The sequence below is a fragment of the Ammospiza nelsoni genome, chromosome Z (genome assembly GCF_027579445.1).
Source record: "Ammospiza nelsoni isolate bAmmNel1 chromosome Z, bAmmNel1.pri, whole genome shotgun sequence".
NCBI lineage: Eukaryota > Metazoa > Chordata > Aves > Passeriformes > Passerellidae > Ammospiza > Ammospiza nelsoni.
The window spans coordinates 27,735,699-27,762,024 of NC_080669.1; the positions used below are offsets into that span (position 1 = coordinate 27,735,699).

General features: G+C 39.1%; 1 protein-coding gene across 1 annotated transcript in view; it reads left to right on the forward strand.

Moving 5' to 3' along the window:
• The first annotated feature begins 1,467 nt into the window (after positions 1 to 1,467).
• AUH (AU RNA binding methylglutaconyl-CoA hydratase) overlaps positions 1,468 to 26,326 on the forward strand; it is a 120,222-nt gene continuing 95,363 nt past the window's right edge. The window contains exons 1-3 of the mRNA XM_059492064.1: positions 1,468 to 1,708; positions 10,691 to 10,758; positions 10,856 to 10,943. Coding sequence (XP_059348047.1) covers positions 1,477 to 1,708; positions 10,691 to 10,758; positions 10,856 to 10,943 — 388 coding nt within the window. The 5' untranslated portion in view covers positions 1,468 to 1,476. The remainder of the gene's footprint in view (positions 1,709 to 10,690; positions 10,759 to 10,855; positions 10,944 to 26,326) is intronic.

The window sequence follows — 26,326 nt, forward strand, 5'->3', positions numbered from 1 at the left end:
GCATGTTCTGGCTCAACTAAATTGTTATGTTATTAACATATGCATTGCTGAAATTTCAACCATTTTGAAACAGGTCATAGCAGTCTTGAATCATGTGAAGTTACAACAAAACATAGCAAATACTTCCAGCCTCCATTGTTACTGCTTTTATTGTTTGACTTGTTTCATGCCGGTATGTCTGCTGGTGTGCATGGAGGGCAAAGCAGACACCATGGCAGCGTTGCTTAGAGACCTAAACTCAACTCTAAACACCAAGGCGTATTAATTTGATCCTTAGTTTTGCAACACAATGGTAATTCTGAGAGCCCCTAAACAGGAGGATGGCCAATTCAAGCAGTCTTTTATTGCAGCATACAGAACCATGTGCTACCTGATTTCTGTTATTAACCATAGCTCCTTTCTTTGTTCAGTCCTGATGCCACAACCAGGCCTTGCCATGGCTGATGTGGGGGAAGAAGCAAGTGCTGCAAAGTTCATGAGTGATCATTCTGGTGCCACCACACACAGCACAACAAAGCCTGGGCATGTTACCTTTAAGGTGGCATGTTCACTGCAAATAAACAAGCTGCACAACTTCCAGCAGTATCATGAAGCCCTGATGAAATTAAACATCTGTTTTTACTGATGAGAAATTTGTCTATGCACCTGCATATTTCAAAGTCTGTGTGAGAATCACAGAATGTCAAGAGGTTGGAATGGACTTTAAAGATCATCCTGTCCCAAGCCCCTTCCCATGCCATAGGCAGACAAATCTCCCACTAGATCATGTTGCTCAAAGCCTTATTCAACTTCAATGCCGCGAGGACTGCGGCACCCACACCTTCTCTGGGCAACCTATTCCAGCGTCTCATTCACTGTCACAGTGAAGGACTTCTTCCCAAAATCTCACTTAAATTTCCTCTCTTCATGCACCCTTACTGCTGGTCCTATCACTACAGAACACGATGAACTTCCCTTCAGATACGGGAAGGTTGCTGTGGGGTGTCCACACAGGCTTCTCTTCCCCATCTCTTCACCAGCCACAGCTCCCTCCGCCTGTCTTTGTAGAGGAGGGGTTCCAGACCCCTCATCACCTTCATGGCCTCCTCTGGACTTCATCAGTTTCTTGTCCTTCTTCTGCTGGGGACCCCAGAGCTGGATGCAGTGCACCAGGTGGGGTCTCACCACGGCGGAGCAGAGGCAGAACGCCCTGCTGCCCGCGCTGATTTTAACGCGGCCCAGGATGGGGCTGGTTTTCTGTCAAGTTTCAGATCTCCGCTGACTGACAAGCCTTTTCCCAGGCAGGACAGCACCGCGCAGGAGCCGGGCCCGGCCGCGCCGAGCCGCCCCCTCCCCGCGGCCCCGGACCGCGGCGGCGGCGCGAGGAGGGGAGGGGAGGCGGGGGGGAGCGGCGCCCCGTGCGTGCCGCAGCCGGTCACGTGGACGGCGGGACCGGGGCCGGGGCCGCGAGAGGCTGAGGCGGCGCCGGCAGCAGCGATGGCGGCGGCGGCGGCGGCGCTGGGCGGGCTCGGCCTCCTGCGCGCCCGGCTCAGGCTCGCAGCCGCAGCCGCCGCGACCTTCGCCGCCCTCGGCCGAACCGGCCACCGCGCGCCCCCGCTGCGCGGAGGCGTCGCCGCCGCCGCTCTCCCCTCGGCCGGGAGGAGCTACGGCTCCCAGGCGAAGGAAGAGGAGGAGCTGCGCGTCCGGTACCTGGATGATGAGCACAAAGGTAACGAGGGAAAGGCGGCTGAGCACCTGCCATCCCGGCCTGGCCGGCGTGACCCCTGCGGGGCAGAGAGAGGGCGGCCCTGGGGGAGCTGCCCGGCGGCGAGGGGCGGGAAGAGAGCGGAGACTCCTCCTCCTTGTCACCGCGGCCGGGGCTGCGTCGCAGAGTGCTGGGAGCTGCCGATATGGCACTGGCAGAACTGGGTCAGCTTGGTCCTTCTTGGCTCTTCACGTAGAACGGCTCGGGTTAGAAAGGGCGTTGAATAGTATCTGGTTCTAACTCCTCCGCCATGGGCAGGGACCCAGATGTGCTTAGAGCCCCATCCAGCCGTGCCTTGAACACTTGCAGGAATGGGGCATCCACAACTTCGGTGGGCAACCTATTCCAGTGCTTCATCACCCTCACAGGAAAGATTTTCCTCCTATTAACTAATCTAGACCTATTTTCTTCCAGTTTGAACCAATTCCACCTTGTCCTGTTGCTACATGTCCTTATAAATAGTCTTGCCTCGTCTTTCATGTAGGTTCCCTTCAGGTACTGGAAGGCTGCGACTAGGTCACTTCCAAGCCTTCTCATTTCTACACTGAACAGTTACAATTCTGTCAGCCTTTCTTTATAGGAGAGGTGTCCCATTCTTATCATCTTGGTGGCCTCCTCTGGACCAACTCCAATGGTTCCACGTCCTCCCTGTGCTGGGAGCCCAGAGCTGGATGCAGGTTCCAGGTGGGCTCTCCCCAGAGCAGAGCAGAGGGGCAGAATCCCCTCCCTCCCCTGCTGCCCACGCTGCTCTGGATGCAGCCCAGGACACGTTTGGCTCTCTGGGCTGGGAGTGCCCATGGCTGGCTCATGTCCAGCCTCTCACCCACCAGCACCCCCAAGTCCTCCTCCCCAGGGCTGCTCTGCATCTGTCAGTGATGATACTGGGGTTTGTCCTGACCCAGCTGAATCACCTTGCACTTGGTCTTGTTAAACCTCATGAGATTCCCATGGGCCCACTTCATGAGCCTGTCTAGAGTGCTGTGGATGTCCTGTCCTTGAGGTGTGTCAACAGCATCACTCCTCTTTTCCAGAGTGCTGCAGCATATGTACTATGTTTGTGAGGTACACCTCTGTGAACTGGCATCTGTTTGCCTCTCTAATTGTGAGAAAATGAAGTTTAGCAGCAAATGTCTGGAATCATGCTGCTTCAGACATCAGTTTTGCGCTTTTGTGCAGGGGGCAGAGAGGGCATAAAACTGATATCCATGCTTTCTGTGGTGGAAGGTATGGCTTCAGTATTCTCTTATGTCATGCCGCTCTCCTAGTAATCATCTCATCCTCCTCCTTGCTTTTAGTGTTGTCAACTACTACTTACTTTTTTCTACTCAGCTATACCAAGAGTCTTATTTTAACTCACCCGGTCAAAAAAAAAAAATCTGTGCTCCTTAATGATGTGCAGCCAGTGCATCACAGTACAGACACTTTTTACTTCCTCTTCTGATGTGATGCTCTTTGGATTTTGAAAGTGTTCCACTTCCTTTGGTGTTTGTCACTTTGTTCCCCTGTGGATGCAGCAGGGCTAGGAAAGGTGGAGGAGAAGTAAGTGCAAACTCTGTTCCTGAGGATTTATTTCTCTAGCCATGATGTTGTACCTGCTTTTACAGACAGGGCCATAGTATAGAGCTTTGGTATCTGCAGCGTGTGAATCTCTTTACATGGAGAATATATCTTGGAACCACCATGTGTTGAGATGTACAGTTTAGTTTATGTCTGTGAGCACTTTAACTCAGCTATTTCACACATGCTGGCAATTAAGCAAATGCCAATGAGTTGAGTATGCCTGTACATAGATTTGTATACATGTACAGAGAAGTAACTTTAAAACTTTGAATTTTACTATGACCTTAGATGGTTATTCTTTCATCTTCAAGGGAAAACTGATGTTGTGCTTTCATCTGAGGGCAGGTTTTTGTCATTATTTAGGATTGATAGTATTTAGGATTTAAGATGATATAATCTGGTCCTGAAATTATCTTCTGTAGTTCTGTTTCTAACTCTTTCCACTTCCTTTAAAATGTACTACTTTAGTTCTGTTTTTCCAGCTGACTCTGAAACTTGGAATTAGTTTCAAACATCTATTCAGATTTTTTTGGGATTATTTTAAGTTAAGGAAGAGACAAGACAGGAGCAAAGAAGAGTTTGTAAAATGTTAGAAGAGTGTTTTTCTTTGTTTATTTTGTGCTTTACCAAGAAGTGGTAGAAAATATCACGATCTTACATAGTAATCAACTTTTATTTTTATTACACAACAAACATAGAATTAGGCAGTGTGTTCCAGCTGTTGAATTGGCTAGGAATCATTGTTTTTATAATGTTCTGAAGGTGTTTCCTACTGAATATGTAGCCTAAAGCCCCAAAACTTGGAGATAGTATTTGTAATGTAAAAGCAGCTCTTGCTATCATAAGGAAGGATTTTTAATTAATGAATTCTCTTAAGCGGAAGGAATTTTCTTTGGTATTGTCTTTCAGAAGGACACAGAAACAAACACTGTTTGTTAGAAAAAGATAAGAACAAGGATGTAGAAGTAGGCCAGAAGGAGACATTAACTTCATATGCCTTCTTCAGCAGCACAAAGAGCACGCAACATTTCCACAAAAGTAACGTGGCTCTACTTCCTCCCTGTAGTGCTAGCACACACTCTCCTCCTCACCTTGTATACCAAGCTTATCTGTATTTCTCTACTTACGGCGTGTAATATCTCTGCTTAATGAGGACGCCAGCTCTGTAAACACCCCTCTGGTCTTTCTTGGTGTTCTCTACCCTGCCATTACTTGATCTACCATTTCGTGTTCCTGGCTTCCCCACACGGTACTCTGGTTCCCCTGTGGCCTCATCACACCATCCCATTACATACTTCTTGACTTGGTGTGTGCACGCTCAGACCCTGCTCTCTGACTGCCTCCTATGGCACGTTCATGCTTGTTGATGCTGTGGTTGTGCTCTTGCACGTGCCGAGCATTTCCACGTTGCTCAGAGAGGACTGTGGATACTTGGGAGGAAGGAAGACTGGCTGTACCTGCCTCATGTACAGACCTATGTCTTGTAGCACTAGACAAATCTTTGCCTGTAGGCAAAGTAGCAAACTGTTCTGCTTCATATCACTTACATGTGGTTTGCATACCCCAGGTCTTGGGAGGTTGTTAAACATGAAGTAAAATGAGACTATATTTGCAAAGGCTAGTTATTGGAATTTTAACTGAAGGCATTCCAGCTTCCAAATTTGAAATCTGACCAGAACTAGAATACAACAGGTGGGGGGTTTTTGAAGAATGTGATTGAAAAATACCTGTATGTTCTGCCCATGTTGCAGCTTGTGAAGCTCTTAGTGTCAGTCTTCTGTGAGTAAAGATGACTATCAGTGTATTAATTTTTTTAAAATTAGGCATATATCTTTTACTTTATTTGAGATTCTATTTGATCATCACTAGGGCTGAAATGTATTACAGTTATTCACATTCCAGAAATTAGCCAAATTACATTAGTGATCCCATTACAAATTTAAATGACCTTAGTGCTTTGGATTTTTAAGTTATAGGTGCCATGGGGAGAAATATCTTTTTAGTCTTGATTCCAGTGTGATGGTGACACTTGCTGGAATGTGATATAAATATTTTTAAAATTTAGATTTTACACTAGAATGACTCCTTATGGTCAAATTTCCCAGCTGGTTTTGGTTCAGTTTAGAATTAGACAGCTTTTGGTCTTCATCAGTTGGAATTCTAATATACATGGAATGGGCAGAAACAAATACAGTCTTGGTTGAAGTTGTTTGCTCAGAGGTTGGTGTGATAGCTAGCTGATAAATTGGAAGAACTTCCCATCCCTTTGCCGTGTTTAAAGCAAGGCTGAGCAGGTGAGATTTATTAACTTAAGAAGTGCAGAAAAGAGTTAGGTCAGAATTTAGAGGTGAAACAGGCTCAGATAGGAGATTTTGAAGAGTGTTTTGGTGCCTTTAAAAAGTGCTGGTTTGTACACATCTGTGTGATTTTTCACTTAAATACTTCTTGATAAGATAATTAATTAAAGCCACCAGAATTGTGCATTATATATTCACCATATGTTCCTGTTTTGCTTAAGAAACTACTTCAGAATAATAAACATCTAAGTCTACTTGTTTGCCTTGCTGTATCTGAGTAGTTAAGTGAAACAAGCTTAAAACTAACTTACTTTGATCCCCCTTCCACTTTTCAAAGCACAATTCAGACTTTTAAAAATACTTTTTTAATTATGAAAAATTACTTGTGTGTGTGTATTTAATGCAAATAAATAATAAAATAAATACAAATAAAAATAATTCTGCAAGTACTTTATATGCAGATGTAGTGAGTATTTCAAACTCTGGCACAGTGTCTAATATTGGTTTAGAGATAAGATTAATTTTTAAGTAACCATTTAAATGTGTTTCTACCAAACACTGAGGATGATCTTTTGATCTCTAAAATGTGCAAGATAAAAGAGATAAAAAACATTATTAAAAGTAAGATCTCCTCTGTGCTGATACAAACAGTAGTTAAACCAGGATCTAATCTCTTCACTTTATTCAAGTATTAAATGTAGTATATGCTTTGAAACCAGAATGTTTCTGGAAATCTATGAATATTTTAAAACTATCTTCCAGATACATATGTATTCTTATTTCAGTGGAAGACATTTCTTACTTTTACTATGCTTTCATTTTATAATATAACTTTCGTTTTTATGATATAACTTTTATAATATAAGTTGCATTTCCTCTTTCTTTTGAGCGCTGATAATTATACACAAGCAGCTTTCTCTTTTGACAGGGGCAACTTGTAAGTAGAAATATATTGTTCATTTATGTATGTTTTGCCTCTAATGGTTGGCTAGGAAAGTAGTATACAGGAATATTGCTGCTTATAATGGACAGCACTGGGAATCATTGTCTCTTGGAGAGCCTAGCCAGTTAAGATGAAGTTAGTTTTCAGTAGGCAGATATATTTTTAATAGATGCACATTATGTGCTGAAGTGTGTCCCAGAAATAATGTGGGGATGACTCCAAGGAAAAACTATGACATTAATATTTGGTTTAGCATTATGTGAATGCTTATTCCTTCTTAGTAGAACTCTCACATTTTTGATACCATACAGATACACCAACAAAGCAAAGACTACTACTACTACTATAGTACTACTACTAATTTCTACTTCTATTTATTAATGATTACTTTTTAATATATTTTCTTTCACAGGTAGAGTTTTCAAACAGTTTATTTTAAACGATTTCAGAAACCACATATATATGTGTATGCTTTAGGAAAAATGAACCATGATTAATTGCTTTTAATGTCAATGTAACAGGTATTATTGAAGAGTTGCTGCCCTCAGGTCAAGTCCCCCATGACTGGAAAAAGGGAAACATTGTACCCATGTTGAAAAGGGACAGAAAGCTGAAGTCTGGGAACTAGTGACCCATGAGCCTCACCTCTGTGCCTTTCCTCTGTGAAGAACAGATCCTTCTAGAAGCTGTGCTGAGACACGTGGAGGACAGGGAGGTGATTCAAGACAGCCAGTATGGCTTCACCAAAGGCACGTCCTGCCTGACCAACCCACTGAACTGGAATGATGGAATTCATTCCATCAGTGGTCAAGGGAATAGCTACACATTTCATTTATCTGGACTTCTCGAAAGCCTTTTGCAGAGTTCCCCACAACACCTTTGCTTCTAAAGTGGAGAGAGATGGATTTGATGGATGGACTTTTCAGTGGAGGAGAAGTTAGTTGGATGGTGGCATCCAGAGTGTAGTGGTCAATGGCTCAGGGTCCTGATGGACGTCAGTGACAAGCAGTGTGCCTCAGGGGTCTCTACTGGGACCACTGTGATTTAGTATGTTCATTGATGACATAGATGAGGGGATTGAGTTCACCTTCGGCAAATTTTTAGATGATACCAAGCTGAGTCGTGCAGTTGACATAGCTTAAGGATGGGATGCTATCCAGAGGGAGCTGGACAAACTTGGGAAGTGGGTCCATGAGAATCTCGTGAAATTTAAAAAGACCAAGTGCAAGGTGTGGCACCTGGGTCGGAGTAACCCCTGGTATCAGCACAGGCTGGACATGAGCAGAGGGAGAGCAGCCCTGCCCAGAAGGGCTTGGGGGTGCTGGTGGGTGAGAGGCTGGGCATGAGCCAGCCATGGGCACTCCCAGCCCAGAGAGCCAAACGTGTCCTGGGCTGCATCCAGAGCAGCGTGGGCAGCAGGGGAGGGAGGGGATTCTGCCCCTCTGCTCTGCTCTGGGGAGAGCCCACCTGGAACCTGCATCCAGCTCTGGGTTCCCAGCACAGGGAGGACATGGAGCTGCTGGAGTTGGTCCAGAAGAGCCATGAATATGATTAGAGGGATGGAGTACTTTTCCTATAAAAAAAGTCTGAGGGAATTGGAACTGTTCATCATTCAGGATGGCCTACTGTGACATTCCATTTTCTGAAGGGAGCCTATAAGAAAGATAGAGAAGGACTTAAAACTGAAAGAGAGCAGGTTTAGTTTACATATTAGGAAGAAATTCTTTACTTTTAGGGACTGAAAGTGATTGCCCAAAGAAGCTGTGGATACCCCATCCCTGGAGATGTTCAAGGCGGTGTTGGATGGGCCTCTGGACAACCTGGTCTAGTGCAAGGTGTCCCTGCAGGAGGCTTGGAACTAAATGATCTTCAAGGTCCTTTCCATCCTCAGGATGCTCTGATCTTGTAGTAATGGCATATCAGAACAATGATGATTCAAATGTGACTGTAAGGCATGTCTTTTGTATATATATCACTGCAATATGTAGGTGTCCCTTGCAAACCTTTTATACTTTTTCTCTTGCACTTCTGCTTCATATTTTTTTCATACTTAAATGAAAACAACTAGGTGGGTGTCATCTTTATCTTTTACTTCTGTGGAAGAAAGCAGAAGTGATAGTTTTATGACTTGATACAACACTGCTAAGCAAAAATTGAGATGTATGATTTGTCTTCAAGGATAATTCCTTTGTAGGAAAAAATCTTTAAATTGCTTTAGTGTTAAGTGGAGCTTCCTTCTGAATACACTGTTGTTGGTTGTGGAGTAGCAGTCTTTCAGCTCCAGTGGGAAGAAGAAAAATTCAAGTGTCATTAAGTGTTATTGTCATTGAGTATAACATGTTTGTGAAAAGGATGCTATTTTCTGACTGAAGTATGGTTTGGGGTAATAGCATCTCTAGTTTATTCAAGCATGGGATTTGTAGTGCCTGAAAATCAAAGTGAAGTCAGGATGAAGGGTCTTTTTGTTGCTTTAATGTAGGATGATGCTTTTGCCTGATCTACTCGTGTTGAACATATGGAATATTTGAATTTGGAGTGATCCTCCTCCTGGAGAAGAAGTTGTAACAGCTGAAGAAAAGTGCTACACTACCATTCCTTTTTGCTTAACAGCATGTAAACAGATTCCTATGCAAGTGCTGAGTAGTGACCTTTGTGGGTGGTCCTGTATGAGTATCTCCAGCCACAGGTGTAAGTGTGGGAATTCAGGCTTGTAGAACAAGGAACGAAGGTCATTTGGGTTGACTTGGCTCCACTCCCCTTTTAGGAGGTATCTATACTTAACAATTGACTGTACCTTAAGAGCAAGAAAGGCATGTGTGCTTTATTATGGCATTTGACACTCTTTTTGTTTGAATCTTGACAGTGGTAGCTGACAAATGGAAGACTGTCTTCAAATTGGTGACTGCAGAAGGAGCAGGAGCTCTTTTAAATCTTGTCTTGTGTGCATGTGTGTGCCACGTACATGCAGGGGGAAGGAGAGGAAGGGAGCTCAGACACTAATGGGTCAGTCCTAAGGGAGGACAGGTCTTCCAGAAATAGAAGGAACAGTATGCACTGAGATGACAAGGAAGGCTACAGGAGCTTATTTATGTATAGATTGTACATTCAAAGCTGAGTGGTGAAGTAGTAATCACCTGGGCAAACAATGAGTTTCTGGAATTCTGTTTTTTCATATCATAGGTTGGTGGCAATACTGTGGGCATTTTTGTTTGAGACAGAGCTTCCTTTCTGCCTTTCATTCAGTCCTATTTTCCCCCTTATCCTTGCATTTTCTGCATAAAAGATCCTGACTGATAAAATGTTACCTGGGCAGGATCAGGACTGTGTGCTGGTGTTTTGAACTCAGGCAGTTGTGTGAATTCAGGCAGTAATTGTCTAAAAGATTGCTGTAATTGTGATAAACTTAGGCATTGCCAAAATAGACTTTTCAGAATTTTCCTCTTTGATATTCATGCCTGTTAAGGTGAGTGGGGCATAATAAAGAAAATTTTTGTTTCTGCTGCAATATTCAAACCAACGCACAGGTAATCAGTTAGACAATTGATCTTTTAACTGGGCTAAGGGAACTTTGACTGTGTCTTTGGAGCCATGTACCAAGCACTGAGCTTGATTTTTGTGTTTCAGAGAGAATTTTTTGTTTGATTTTTTTCCTTTTTAAACAAAAATACCAATTTTTCCCATTGGTGGCATTCTTTCTATGTTTATGACTTCTTTTTACCTGTAGCAGAGTTGCTGGTCTTTGCTCTGATAGTGCTTCATGCTTTAAAAAGTCTCTGGAGATAGTCTCTCTAAATATGGAAATATGTGCTTTACAATTAAGCATCTTTCCTGATGGTGTGTCAGCACTTCATGCAGAAACATGAAATTTGTGCATGCAGTTGTGTAGTTCTACATTCAACCTTTGTAAGCACTGTTTGTACATAACGATGTTATGGCCCTATTTTTGTTACTAAAATAAGTGTAATTTCTGTTGAGTATTGAAAAGAATAAATAATTTTATTTTCTTTCAGAAATTCAGTAGTGATTACACTAGCATTTTTTTTAATCCTCAATGCCTTTTCTATAATTTCAAAATAATAATAATTTACATAGATGATACATATTTCACTCCAGTGTAACAATGATGTGATCTTTCTTCCTCTCCAGGAATTGTGGTGCTTGGATTAAACAGATCTCATGCCAAGAATGCACTTAGTAAAAATCTTGTAAAAATGGTAAGTGAAAAGAATAGTTTTTACTATAAAGGTGAAGTATTGGAATGAAGCACTTTAAAAAGTGTTTGGTGATTCCCCTTCCTCCTTTTCTCTGTAGATGTCAAAAGCTGTGGATGCTTTGAAATCTGATAAGAAAGTGCGAACTGTTGTATTCCGGAGTGAAGTCCCGGGGATATTCTGTGCTGGTATGCAAACTTAATTTTCCTAAAAAGCTGGAAATCTGTATTCTCTTATTGCACTAAAAAAGCCAAAAAAGGCCCAGATTCCAAGGAAACATGTCTTTTTCATATATTAATCTCAGTAACAAACAAAACATTTTTAAATTATTTTCCTCGATTGCTAAGACAAATCAAATATTTGGTTTATTTCTTCTGTGTCATAAAGTATTTCAAAATATATAATAGTTTAACCATGATAGTGAAAAATCATTTAATTGATCTAGAAACTCTTGCCAGTATTTCAGAATGAGGTGCAAATAATTTGCGGTCATATAAAGAGGCTTTGTAGAAAGCTGTATCAAACCTTTCTTTTAAATGTATTAACTTGAAATTTTAGTTAAAGAAACATATGTAAACTTAAAATTTCATGATGAATATGCATGTTACTGCAGGCTGAATGTATTCTCAAATTAAAAACAAATCAAAACAAAAAGCACACATCCCAGCCCACAAATCCAACAGTATATAAATCTTGCCAAAGTGCTCAGAAAAGCAAGAGCTCTCAGCTACCAGATGCTGGGAAGCAGAATTTGCTGACAAGTCAAGATCAATTCATACAGCAGTATATTTTATGAATATCAAGCGAATAGACTTCTTATTTAAAAATGTTTCAACCAGATCTTACTTTATTCAAATTTAATTTACATCCATTTGAAACAGAAAACAGAAGTAAAAGAACAGTTTGTTCTTTCAAGAGAACTGTTCAAGAGAACAGTTCAAGAGAACAGAACTAGAAGAAGTTTGTTCTTTCTAATACATTAATATAACTGTCAAGAAAGAGGAGATCAGTTATGAAATTTTATTTTTCTGATCATTTTTGTAGTAATTATTCTTTATGGCCCAAATAACATAATTAGTTTAGTTTTAAATGCAAAATAGTTTTTCCGGTTTTTAAATATGTAGTGTACCTAAGCACTTTTAGTTGAATTTAAAATTCTTCTTCTGGCTTTTCTTAGGCCTATTCTCATGCTGATACAGTTTTTACTTACAAGACTTGTGAAAATAATTGTCTTGGAAAAAAGGGAATAATCAATTCAGTGCTTAGTAATACATATAAATAGGTTAAATGTGTGTGTATTAATCAGCATATTTAATTTAAAGTTTCCATCTTGTTTTAAATCAAGAAGTTTTAAGTTTTAGTCATCTCAGAAAAAAACCTCTAGTTTTTAAACTAATGAAGAAAGAAGCATCAGAGCAACACATGCAAATGGTGTTTCAAGTTAAATGTTATGTACTTGAAATAAAAAGATGGCTGTTGGGGGTTTTTAACAATGTTTTTTATTTGACATTCTTGAGTTTTGTAGTAGTGATGTACTGGAAATAGGAGGGCAGAAATACTGATTTTAAGGGAGGGTATCTCAGGTATGCTTCTGTTATTGTACTTATGAGCTCCAAGTATGCTTCCAGTATTCTTTTTTAGCTGTCTTTTCCAAGCTGTTTTGGTATAAAGATTTAACATGCTCATTGCTGCTTTTTTATCTGGCTTAGAAGGCCAAGCAATTCAGAGTATGTATTAAGACATAATAACAGAGAACATACCAGGACATGAGGAAGGAAAATCAGTCCTGAAAAGAAGATTGTGAAAGACAAAGGCTGGGTAGTTATATTGGGATGTTAACCCGGGGAGTAGAGACAGGGTGTGAACTAGGTGGCTCTAATTTTAAAAAAGTGATGGTTGAAACAAGTGTCCTAAGAAAGGAGATTCCTGTAGCTGAACAAGTGAAATGGTGTTCTAACAGTGGTAACTGAAATTTAGAATGAAACAGAGTACCTGAAGCAGTTTGTTAATGAAAGTAGATGAAAATGCGCAGTGGATGGATGGATTGCTTCCGTAGGTGACTTTAACGGGTATCTCTAAAGAGAATGATAATAAAGGAAGCATAGTGAGATCTGGAAAAAACAGGTTAACAGCTTAGGGGGAAGCAAGATGAGGAGAGGAACATACTGGATGTAAGAAGGCAGTTTCTGGAGGGGACTCAGGAAATTCAGTAGAACAGAAGAAAGTGTTTTCAAACTTAAATGTTAAAGGAGAATATGTTACTTCAAGAACATTTAATTTCCTTAAAAAATGCAAGGATCATCTTGTGAAATGTCACATTTTCTTGTGCCTTATAGTGCTATTTAGTTAGGCTAAACCTGGAATGTTTTTATTTTTTTGTATTTCCTCATTAATGTTTTCTTGCTAACATGTGTGGGAATGTATGTTTTTAAAAATATACTTTTATGATTATTTTTTGGACCACCATCTGATGTTTTACAGACTGCATATTGGGAAACTTTGTCCTAGATTGTAGTTCCCTTTTATGTGTGGAATGAAGTCCAAGATCATTAAATCCTGCCATTCCTTAGCTATCAACACATATCTATGAAAGCCACAAGCCAAGTGTCTTGTATCCTTCTAAGGCCTAGTCCACAAAACATGACATCCAACCATTTTTCTGAAAGTAACAGTGTGGATGATTAAAATATTTAAACTCTTTTGATCACTGATGTAGATTTGGTTATGATTTCAAATTATGATATTTTCACACAGTGAAATAGGAGGGAGACAAAAATGGAATTGTATAAAAGAATGTAGAGATGTGCCAGAAATCATATCCTTTTATTTCTGCATAAAAATTCACTGTGAGTCTTTACCTACTCTTTTCTTTGTGTCTCCTTTTTAGTACTTCGTACATCCATGGGTGTAGAAAACTCCTCATTAATGCTCTAGCACTGATCAAAAGGGATGCCCAGAAATCAAAGCCTTGCATGTCTGGGGTTAAGGGTGTCTGTGATTATGCATAGGCTGTCTTTGAGTAATTATGTCTGTAAGGGCTTCTTGTGCTTCCATTAGAAATGCTCTGGCACGGAGTCACTTGTTGGCTCCTTTCTTTCTACATCTGAAATCAAATAAGTTAAGTATTGGTCTTTCTGGAGTGAACATGTATGACCAGTCCTGGCCTATGTAAGCTGAGGCTGTGTACTTGCACCATTCTGCAGCCATTGTAGGTGGGTCTGTAAAGGAGTCTTTTTATTTCCTGACAGTGTTCCATTCTTGAGGAAGGCATAGGCTTATGGATGGAATAAGGCAGATGTCCCATGTGTAAAATGTCTGTGATCGAGTAATGATGGGCTGTGCTGTGTTCACACAAGGTGGCAAATTACATTCACAGGCAATTTGAATAGCTTGATTTTTCATTATTAATATAATTTTAACATATGTGTATTAGTGATACTGCTGAGGTGCTTTTTGTGAGCAGATTTTTAGGCTTTCTTCATCTTCAAAATATTTGTAGAGATAAGTCTGCGTAATGGTGTTGGATGATACAGTACTATGAGGAAGAGAGGAAGCAGTATCCACAAGTTGTTTCAAAATGTAATTTTGTGTTGGTGTGTATGCAGAGTGGATAAGGTTGGAAGAGACTTCAGTGATGTCATCTGGTCCGACCTCACTACTCAATCAGAGTTATTCTGAAAACAGTCTTAGAGCTTCTTCTGATTTTAACTACATGAGGTCAGAAAAAAGTACAAATAAAACACTTGCTTAAAAGCAGTTTTTTCAGTTTTCAGAGAGTATTTGAGAATGGCTTTCGTCTGAAGAATTGAACAAGCTAATATTGCATCTTAAAGCTTTTGTTGTTCAATTTTCTAAGGCTTTGAATAGAAGCTGAGATAATATTTATAAAACTTCTAGTTGCTATAGAATTTTACATTTGGATATGTTTTAGCTGAAGCTGAAGACTGCTGCATGGTTCTAGGTCTCCTGCTTTCTTCTGTTTTTTCCTATCTCACCCACTCTTGTCAGTATGTTTGATGACGTGAAATAGGGATTATGCTATATTTTGCAATTGAAAACGATGGGATCAAGTAATAATCTTTCCTTTTAAACAGTTTTATGTGTTGATGGTTATAGTGATTAAAGAAACAGATTCTGATTATATTCTTTTGCTTCTACCTTTTTGGTTGCTGTTCCTTGTATTGTTGTTTTTCTTGGTTATGTCATGTTCCTCCATCCCTCTTCATGTCTGGTCAAAAAAGCATAAAAAACCATAGTCTTCATGTATTTGTTTCAGGTAGTAATTTACTAGCCCATAGTCCATTGGTTCAATTTACAGCTCAGGCTAATAAATAAAACCCCTTGCTACTGTTTTACCATTCAGAGTAGTACCTCTGGTGCAACCAGGACAGTTGCTTAACTCTTACTGTCCAAGCCCAGTCACAGATCATTTCTCTTAAAAATCCACATGTGAGTTGTTCTCAGTTTCCCTGCATCCATCTGTTCTCTGTTGATAAGCAGAAAAAAAAGCTATCTCCTTTAGGAGAAAAGGACTAGAAGAACACACTGCTTCTGGATTTTGATTTGCCTGGGAGAGTTAGGAGAGCTTTCTGTTGTAGCTTGTAACTTCTTGAGACTTGTGGTGACTGTGTTTAGAGGGTAAGTGTTTAGAACTGTCTCTCTTCAGGATTGTTTTTTCAAAGTGAGCTGGACTGTATGATAGATATGGTGAGGTTGATGGGTTATTTGCTTTGTATATGTGTGCATACGAAGAGAGCAAGCTTTGGAGCAAATTTTTACTGTTCTTTGGAGACCTTATTTCAAAAATCTTTAAGAGATATCAGAATACAGACAGTTAACTTTTTGCTGTTTTTGTAGCAGGCTTTCAAGACAGTTTGAAAAATTTTGGTATTTGAGCTCTTTAAACCACTTTGACCTAAAAGTTACTACAGCTCGGCCAATGAAGTCCCTTCTTGGAAAAGCAGAAGAAATCTCTGTGCCAGAAAAAAATCACCATTTGAGTCTGTGGTATGAGTAAAGCCAACCCAAATGCTTTTCCTGTTGGCATAATTTGTCTGCATCAAAATTTTGTTTCCGTCAGAGTTGAATTGGCTATATGGAGTTTAATTCCCGGCTGCCACTTCCAGCTGGTGCAGTTTTTCTGGCGGAAGTTTATGAAGCAGACAAGCCTAGTAGCGCAGATCCTTGAAGACTTCTTTATTTATGAGGTTTTAATATGGAGGAGTAGAGGAGTTTCATAATAGCTCTCAAATACTTGACCTACTCTTGTTTTTATAGAACTAGCAGGAGTAGTAGGGAGGTATTACTGTGGGTGTAATCTCCTTTTTTCTTGCAGTCTCTGTTATGCAAGCAAGGAGAAGTGTATGCTTTCCCAGATCATATTTGGTTCTCCAGATTTCAGCTCCTGCACCAGGAACTGAGAAAAGATTTTGTGTATTACTCCACTCTTCCCTCTTAAGCATTCAGATCACACATGAAGATGTTTTAGTGTCTTCTGAATATTTCTGTTGCAGCATGTACCTTTCATTTCCCCAGGTAAATGCCTTATGATGTAGACTGTAGCTAGGTTCTTTCCTCTTTCTCATTCCAAGCTTTCACCAGTGTTCAGATGCCAAGTGCTGTAGATTATTCGACTCAACCAACAGTTGCATTTCTCCTAGATCAACATCAGTGACATGAAATATGTTAGGTTGGTCAGCCATGTGGCAGCTCTGTCTTGTGAGTGCTCACAGTCATCTGTTACATTTGGGTTCTACAGCTTGCTTTGTCCGATGTAGATGATTTTGCTTCTTAATTTTGATGTTGTGTTTCTGGATGATTTATTCCCGTCATTATATTCTAGAGCACATGTTGAACAACTGAGCCAATAGAGAGTGCAGTTAGGATTGAGGTTTGATTCTCTAGTCTATATACAGGAAAAAATCCCAGTAAGAAAAACTGGTTTAAGTATCTTTCTTTTGGAAGTACGTTAGTTATCTAACTCCAAATGCTCCTCTACTACCTCACAACACATACTAAATTTCAGAAGTAATTAGAATGACAGTGGATTTTTCAGAGCTAAAAAATGTAAAGTGGAGTTTTCCAGGAGGTTTTTCAGTAAGAATATGAAAATCTAACAAGGTTCATTTTTTTGATTTGCAGAAGACTGACCATTCCTGACAAGGAAGCAGGCACAAAGAATATGGCAGGAAATTGGGTGAGACTGTACTCAACAATGCAGTCTTCAAATTAGCATCTAATCGACTAGGAAATTTTATTTTAAGAATCACTTGTCTGTCTTCTCATTGGTTGGTGCAATGCCTTAATTGAGAAAGTGATAGAATTTGGTTACCATTTGTTAAGCTTTCTGAAAGTTATTCTCCAGATGGGAATAGAGCTTTTAAACTAATATATTTAGTTCACATGGGCCTCTCTGAGAAAAGACCAGGAGCTGTCCTGGTACTTGACAGAGCAAGCTGCATCCAGTTCCAAAACAGACCCGTGACTGCCCAATGCTGAATCTTTAAGAGATGCTGGTGGCATCTCTATGATAACATAGATATTAGAAATTGTAAAGAGCCATGTGCAGCAGCCATGAGAGAGGAGTGAGAAAAAATTGGAAGAGGAGCAGCCCTGCAGACCCTCAGATCAGAAGCAAGGAAGGGGAGGGGGTGCTTAAGTGCCAAAGGAGAGATTCCCTTGCAGCCCAAAGACAAGACCACGTCAAAACAGGTTGTCATCCTGGAGCTCATGGAGGACCAATGTGGAGCAGATACCCACACTGCAGGCCATGAGGAACCCCAGGCTGAAGCAGGTAGACACACCCTAATGGAAGCTGCAGCCCATGAAGAGCCCAGTCAGGAGCAGGGTCCTGGCAGAGCTGTGACCTGTGGGACAGCAGCCTATACAGGACCAGATGCTCTGGCAGTTGTGGCCCATGGGGGACCAATGCTGGAGAAGGACTGTGCCCTGTGGAAAGGACCATGCTGAAGCAGTTCCTGAAGGACTGTGTCTCCCGTGAGAAGTCCTGGGAAAGACTGTATTGTGTGGGAGAGATGGCAGGGATGAAATGTTATGGTTGAATTGCAAGCCCCATTCCTCCTCCCTTTTGTTCTGCACAGCGGTGGGGAGGGGTGGGGGAGTTAGTAACAAAGTTAAGCCAGGGAAAAAAGGAAGAAAGAATGGTGGGAAGAAGGTTTTGTTTTTGTTTCTCACTGTCTACCTTTTATTGCCACTAAATTAAATTTATCTTTCCTAAGTCCAATCTGTTTTGGGCATGATGGTAGCAAATGAGTGATCTCCCTTGATCCACTAGTTTTTAATTGTATTTTCTGCCCTACCTTACAGAGGAGGGGAACTGGCAGAGAGCCTAAATTAACCTACATATCCAGTTATTTTCCAGATTTTTTTTTTATTGTCCGGATTTTTCAAGGTAAGATTGAGGAAAGACCTTTATTCTTGAAGAGCTATGAATTGAGGTTGGATTAGTTATATAAAGTCTCAGAGGAACTTGTGTAAAAAATAGTCTAAAATAAAAGTAGTCAGGAAGATTTTTCTCCAGCTGAGTGAGTAGTGAACAGAGCTGTGTAATAAGTATGCTCTAAGAGTTAAAGTGGAATATCTTCAGCAGGAAAGACTAAATCTGTAACTACTTGGTTCTTTTTCTATCCCTTACTTGAGGGGCGGGATTTTTTTTCTTAAGGCTTGTGTATGGCTTCTGTTAGATTTCTCACTCTTCCTACCTTGTGTGCTCTTAAGACTTGTGTATGAAATATTGTGTGTCCTTTTCCAGTTTAGAAGTTTTCTAATGACAACTTCACTGTAGTTACTCCTTTAGTATCAGGAGCAATTTATAAAAATGTTGTATTTCTGTCTGAGAAGGGATTCCATTGTTTCACTGAATACAGACAGTTTGAATTGAAAGTACTTTCAGTCAATGTGTACTTGTCTCCTGTTGTCAAAGATTTCTAAGGGTCTAATGAAAGTAAAGACAACTTAATTCATAGCTAATATTACCGTAGCATAAAGCTTTTTTTTTTTTTTAAAAGCTTCTGGCAATTGGATATATTCAGTTTTAATTCTAGTTGTGGATATTTCTATGCCATTTTTCTTCCTTTTTTGGTCTTGAATGAGCTGTGGACCATAGCTTACTATGATATGTGTATACAAATAAAAAAAAATCTAAGATCAGGCCATTAGTGAAAGATAAATTGTGAGCTCCAGCTAGAGAGTCATCTTTTTAGCAGTATTTTTCCTTGATTGATGCAATTTTGAGACTCGCTTTTTCAATATGGTGAAACAACATCTGACCATTCCTTCTCTTCTGTGGCTTGTGACATCTGATAAATAATGGAACTGTAAAAGTTTATTTATTCCAATGATACAAGCATTCTTCTTTTTCCTTTGTCAATAGGATTGAAGCCATCTTGAACTTGAGATCCATGCTATTACTTAAAATTGACTAAAATGATCCAAATCTGTCTGAGTTGGTTCTCTGGTTGTGTGGTGAGCTTTGCCAAACCGAATCAACATTTTGTGGGGTTACCTAATTTGATTGATCAAGTTAGTGCTTTACTGGTACAATATTTACCAAACGCTGGACTCTGGAATATAGTTATGTGGAAACACAGCACCTGCTTCAGTCACTGGAAATATGAGATTATTTTATGTGATGGATATCTGTCTTCAGAACTCATTTTGAGCAACAGAAGGCTGTACTGTATTTGGTATCATTCAGCTGGCTTATGTGTTCTGGGAAGTATACAAGCAGGATTAAAGTGTATCTTTGGCTATTGGAGTCCATGGTGTTTTACCTGCTGATTAAAAAATATATTTTAAAAAATTTTCTGTTTTAGTATTTTAACAAATTGCCTTGGGCTTTTAGTCCATTACAGCAAATGCACACAATTAATGTGTGTATTTTACGGAAATATTTTTTCCAATGGAAGCCACCTAAAATCCTTAAAATATTAAGATCTAGGTAAAAGATATATTACTGAGGTAGTGGTATTTGGTTAGTTCTTTTTCCAGAGGAGGGTAACAAGAAAGGGAATGATTTTCCTAAAGCTATGAAAAATTATAAAAGCATGGGAAAAAATGATCAAATTGAATGCCTAAAATTGTTAAAATGAAATATTTGGTACAAAGTAATTTGTTATGTCTGGAGAAGTAGTTACAAATAAATGTACTGATGATAAGTTTCTTTGTTTGGACTCTGTCTATGGCAATCAGAATCATGCTTGGGATATCCTCTAGGTAGCTGTACAGAAAACCTAGGGAGACAAATGTCTGAAGGAAACAGTTGGCCATTTTTGGGTTGCCTTCCTACATCTTGTTTATATTATGTTGAGTAAAAATTTTGGAGGTGTAGCTTGCTTTTTGTAATAGTAAATTGAGGATTTGGGTCTAACTTTAGAGCTAAGACTTTTATAACCAAATGACTGAAAGTCATTTAATGAATGAAAATAAGTAAAACCATATAGCTTACAAATAGTTATATCAGGTAACATCCTGAACAGCTGGAGAACTAAAAAAATTTCTGGAGATGCTTGAAATTGATGCAATGCTCTAGATCTTTTGGATTGTTACTAAATAATAAAGAAGTTTCCAGAGTAGAAATTTGTAGTGACTTGGAGTCCAAACTTGACACAGGCAGGAACGGTGAATATCTGGGATACGCAACTTCAGCATATCCCAGAATTTAAATAAAAGTGAGGTCTTGATGATTATGAAGCAATGAAAGGTGCCTCACTGGAGTACCTTGCCTGACTATCTAGAACAGAGAAACACACATACAGATCTTGCTTATTATGCTATAATGACTTTTTTTTTACCCTCCTTTTTTATCCGGTATCATTGAAGCATGTAATTAGAAGACTATTGGCATACATGACACCATGTAAAAAATTCCTGTAATTGCTTATATGTTGGAGATGTGTAGATGAACTTGACCATCTTAAAGAAGGACTTAACTGGAAACCTGCATAACTATCATGAACCCGCTTCTGATGTTTGTGTGTGGATCAAAGAGAGGACTGTGGACTTCAGTGCTGCTGAAGTCCTTGGTTTGATAGAGTAGATGAGTGGGCAGGATACTGTATCTGAACAGTTTTGTTTCCATGAAAGTGAGTAAAGTCTTCTTGAGATTCTCCTGTCCCGAAGAATTCTTAGTATGGTATAATTTGTCATCTTTAAGCTATAGTCGGTGTCCTGCAGGTGTATTAAATATTGTTGATTTGATATCTAAACCTACAGGACTAACTGTGTAGCCATTGTTGGTATCTTTAAGATCTTTGAAGTCACAGGGCAGTTCAGATGAGTCCTCTGATATCCTTGTATATATCAACCTTCAGATTTCTGTATCTCTCTGTAGCTATTTTGAAGTATATGAGTTTTTCCTCTGGTTGATGTGTGCACTAACAAATGCATTAATTGGTAGTGGTCTTATCTTTAAAACTTGTACTGGGCATGTCTGGTTTAGAGTTCACTTCCCATACAGCAGTCCATATGGTGCTGTGTTGTATAGATTGGTGACCAGAACAGTGTTGAAAAGATGCCACTGTTTTATAGTTGTCACTGAATAGTTGTTGCCCAAGATCAAGGCCCCTGTGCTTCTCACTGTGCCAGTCAGTCAGCTGAGGGTAAGCAGGAGGCTGGGGCGGGGCGCAGCTGGCACAGATGATGTGAATTGAGCAGAGGGATAGTCCGTAACAGAGGAGATCATACTCAGCAGTAAAATTGAGTAGTTGTTTTTACAAAGTAGACCTTGTTCAGGACTGGAGAGACATTGGTCTGCTGATGGCCAATGGCTGCTTTTGCATAATTTGTTTATTTCTTTTTTCTCCTTGTGCTTATTAAATTGCCTTTATCTCAACCTGCAAGGTGGGTGCCCCTCTCCCTCCCCACTGCTTTTGTGGTTCTTTTCATTTCTCCATCCTGCTGTGTAATGGGAAAGCGACTGAATGGGGGCTTACCTGCTATCCAGAGTCAAGCAGTACAAAATTATGGATTTGTGTGACATGAAAAATGAAATCTGGAGTCCTTAGCTGGGTTCGTTCCAAAAATGTTGTGTATGGTTATGAATACCAACATTGCTATCATGCTACTGTACTCATTTTAGTTTTGCTAGAGGGATGCTTGAAGTCACTTTAAGCCTGTTCTGACAGGTGTTACAGCCCAAGAGGGTTATTCTTTTTCCCCATTCTATTTTCAGAATACAGTGGTGAATTCTTAATTAAGAACTTAGTATTTAGGGAGGTGCTCTTTAGCTATTTTTAATCCAAAAGTACCATTAGCACTCTTCTGGTAGAAACTCGGGTTTTGGAAAAAGATTATTTCTGTACTTCTTGCCCTTCATGGTTAGCAGTTAGAGAAATTCTAAGAAATGATTTGTGGGTATTGTTATTCTTACTGCTTTACATACTGCATTTTTTTTCTTGGAGGCTGAAATTGTAGCACCTTAGAATATTAGACACTGGATTATGAATTTGAGATATATTCCTGAATCACAAAATATTGTTTGACTGTCTTTCTTTGTAGACTTTCATCAGCAATGTGGTTTTGCTAAAGCCCTTCATTTCAAATCTTGCAACAGAGAAAAAGTTGTCTATATTTAAGATACAAAGCATTTAATTTTTCACTTTTTTTTCCTTTTTATCAGATCTCTAGAGAGCTGGGTTAATATCATAACTGGCATTAAGACAATCCAGGAACTTAATATTTTCTAATTACTTGCACTTTCTGTAATAAATACATTTTTAGATTTCCAAGGCAACTTTGTATATTTTGAAATAGAGTTTTATAAAATTGCCTGGAAAACACAGAGGACTGTATTAGGTAGAATTCTGTCTTTCTGTAGTAGCATGTTGTTCATGGTTTGACGATGATTGTAACAGGTTAGTAGGGCTGTTGAATGATTGGCTGAGTCCAGTAAGATCCCTAGAGATATTTAAAAGATGTGTAGATATGATACTTAGGGACATGGGCAAGGTAAGTGATTGGACTCGATGATCTTGGAGGTCTTTTTCAGCCTAAACAATGCTCTGATTTCATGATACAATAGCCATTTTGACATGATTATGGTGGAGGCTAGCTACTTTAGTTAATGTAATTTTCACTGTTCAAATCTTAGTTAAAAAGAGAGCAATGATATGCTCATGGACCAATTTTTTTCAGATCTTAAACTCACTCATCTGTAATCCATATATAATGGTTTTAAACTTTGTGGTTTTAAAGGGACTAAAACCATGTGAAGGTTATTTTAAGTGGAAGTTACAGATTATTAATTAGCCCTGATCATACTAAATTGATAAGACAGATTTGGCGAGGTTCTGGTAAATGCATTTGTTCTTACATAGGAACTTAGCTGCTTTTTATTTCCATTACGTACTTCTGAGTATTTGACTTTCCACTGCAGTGTCTAAGGTCCAAATCTCTTCCATAGATATTAAATCAAATCAAGTAGTCACTTCCATCTGAAATGCTCATTGCACATCTGTGGGTATTTGTCATGTTGATTTGTGAGGAAAGGATGCTAGTTTTCTTCACAGTTTTCTGAGGCAGATTGTCACAGTGCATTGTATGAGTGAAGTAACGCCTTTTTTCTGGAGTACTAAGTGCCTGTGGCACCTGATTTCTTCACTGGCGAGGGAACTGAGCCTGCTTAGCCGTTTATATCCTTGGCAGAGAAAACCTGCTGGCAAAAATAATCTGATCTCATGTGCTTGGCGGTAGTGTGCTGGAAATAGAACACATGTGCGCAACACATGGCAAAAATAGTTATTACATGATAAAGAATTCTTTTCCATTTTCTTTTGAAAAGAGTGAATAAAAGTGGTATGTAGCAGAAGTACTTAGACATATCTGAATCTATAACATTTTCATCTTAAGGCAGTTTGCAACAGTCAGTTTCACATCTGCTTTTATAAATGACATAGAATTGGACACAATGCAGCTATATATGTGTCTGTTAATTGCCACAAATATGAAGAAAAACTTCCAATAATTAAATTTTTTTGCTCTCTTGTCTTGGCCTGCAACTGACACTTGTTTATTTTAAAAATACCTTTGTTATATATTTACTGCAGTAAAAGTTTTTTTTTTTGTAACATCTTAATTGAATGTGTAGCTCTTGAAAGCTGAAGGAGAAAAAAGCAACTGGATTTACATAAATGGAAAATTGAGTTGCTTATATATATATATATGCATGTGTAACATCACCATTATAATATGTTCATGGAGTGATGCAAGAAAATGTAGAGACCTGTCCATACTAAAAATTGTTTGAATTTTGTATGTAGATTTTTTTTTAATGTACAATCTGTGGACATTTGTTTTGAACATTTAGAAATTTAATAAACATTAAAAATTTATTTTTAAAAGTAGTACAGGTAGTATGAAAATGAAGAAATTCTGAAATTCCTATTTTGATTTTCTCCTTCTAAAATTTTTACTTTTTTTCCTAGTTAAGCACTGATTCCATGTGTGTGATTAATTAATAGTAATACATGGATGCTTCTCTTTATACAGATCAGACAACTCGTTTGTTGTCTTGCACCAGATTTATAAGACAAGTAAGAGAAATGCTGTGACTTCTAGTCAGATCCTGCCTGTTGTAACAAAATGCAGTTCCCCCAAATACATTTAATGATAAAAAGCTGCATTGATACTGAAGTTGGCTAAGAATGGACTTCTAACACAATTTGAGGTATTAGAAAGCAGGCATTCTTTATTGCAGGTCTGGACACATTCGGAAGATTTTTCCTCCAATTGAATGTGTGTCATGAAACTTTACAACAGGGTATTTATTCCGTCGTGATCATACATATTCATTACAGCATCCTCCCTAGGTAATACATAAACATCACTTTTCCTAGAACTAATTTGCATGCATCTGCCTCCTACTGGAAGTCCTTTTATGATCTTAGAGGCTCGTCCATAGGGGTCTCTGGTCCTCGTAGTCACTGGGTGCCCCCAGTGTTGTAATGACTTTGCCTTGAACTTCTCTTAGGTCATGTGCAGTTGTTTCTTGTTACATAATTTTGCCACAAAAACCACCTTTATTCCTCATTATCTGTTTATCCACTGGGTTTCAGCTACTAGTTTAGCATCCTGTATGTCTGCTTTTATATTCTTTTATCTAATTTCCTAGTTAGAATTTTGATCTTTATTTTGCAACTTCCAGGAACTGAAAATGTCTATTCTCTGTTGTCTGTCAGCAGATAGATAATTAGTAGTCTAGAATTTCCCTCAGCATCTTCCAATCTAATGTACATAGTTCATATTAATAGTGAATCATCAGGGTTTTGTATGATATAAGAAAATTAGATCTAAAATAGTGGTTTTTTTTTATATTTTAAGATTTCTTTGTGGGGTTCTTGTCACCAGCTGGAACTTACTGAATGCATAGGGGTGGACATAGTTTTTAAGTGATTGAGCTCTGGGTACAAATATCACCCATCTGTATAATTTCTTAAATCCCTTCAGATAGCAGGTTATACTCTCATGTTGGATCTCCTTTTCTTTTCCTTTCTTTCTCTAAAGTAATTTGCTCACAAGTCTATTGGATGGTCTTTCATAAATAGAAGAGATCAAATATCTCTGAAGTACTTTAAAATAACAAATCCTTAGAAAATAGAATTCAGTTTGCAATATTGGTGCTGAAAATATATTCAGTGGATGGGAAATTTTGCTATTTGCAAGCTCTTTGATTTATTTTTCTGAGTCAGTTTAAAGCCTTTGGGGACACTGGGAGTAAGGGGAAGTACTGATTATGAACTGCTTAACTTGGTGTACTGACAAATAGAATTGCAGCTGCTGTTTTCATGTCTGAGTTTTGTGCGAACAAAGGATAATTAAGCGATGTTCCTGTTCATGGCTCAAATACTTACTTGTCCTTAGTTTCACGCAGAAGAACGCGTTTTACCATGTAGAATGGGAAGACTTTGTCCTTAAGTGCTGCCCCAGTATTAATTTGAGCCAGAGATGTTTCTGTAGGAATGCCAGCTATTTTAATGTTTTTTGGGGGTTTTTTTTAAAGTCCAATATTTTAGTTTTCTGAATAGACCTAGAGTGGCAAAACTGAGCTCTTTATCTTTAACCCAGAAGATGCTTCTTCTCCCATTTGGGTTTTCCCACAAAAATCCGTGTTCTTCTTACCTAGTTTAACTTGAAAAGATTTCTAGTCAAACTCAGTTTTCACCTCATGCAGTCTAAGGCCTTTACTTCCAGTCTTCAAATTTGTTTGCAGTCTGATGTATGCAGAGAACAGTTACTTGGTAACTTGGGGACAACAGTTTGGAGACAACAGAATGTGATTATTGTTGCAGATATTCTTTAGAAGGTGTCTGCATTTTCATAAACTGTATGTATTATTTGCCACCTTCTTTAAATGTTCCACTGAAAGTATTACTTGCTGCATAGCACAGAATTCATTGTCATTGAATCATGACCTGTGGGAAGTTTACAGCTAATATACCATCGTGACTAATACAGATCATTGCGGGGAAAAAAAAAAAGAAGAGATACAGAGTCAAGCCTGCGAAATCAAGGGAAGGAATGAAAAGTAGTGAAAAAGAAGAAAAAGAATTTAACT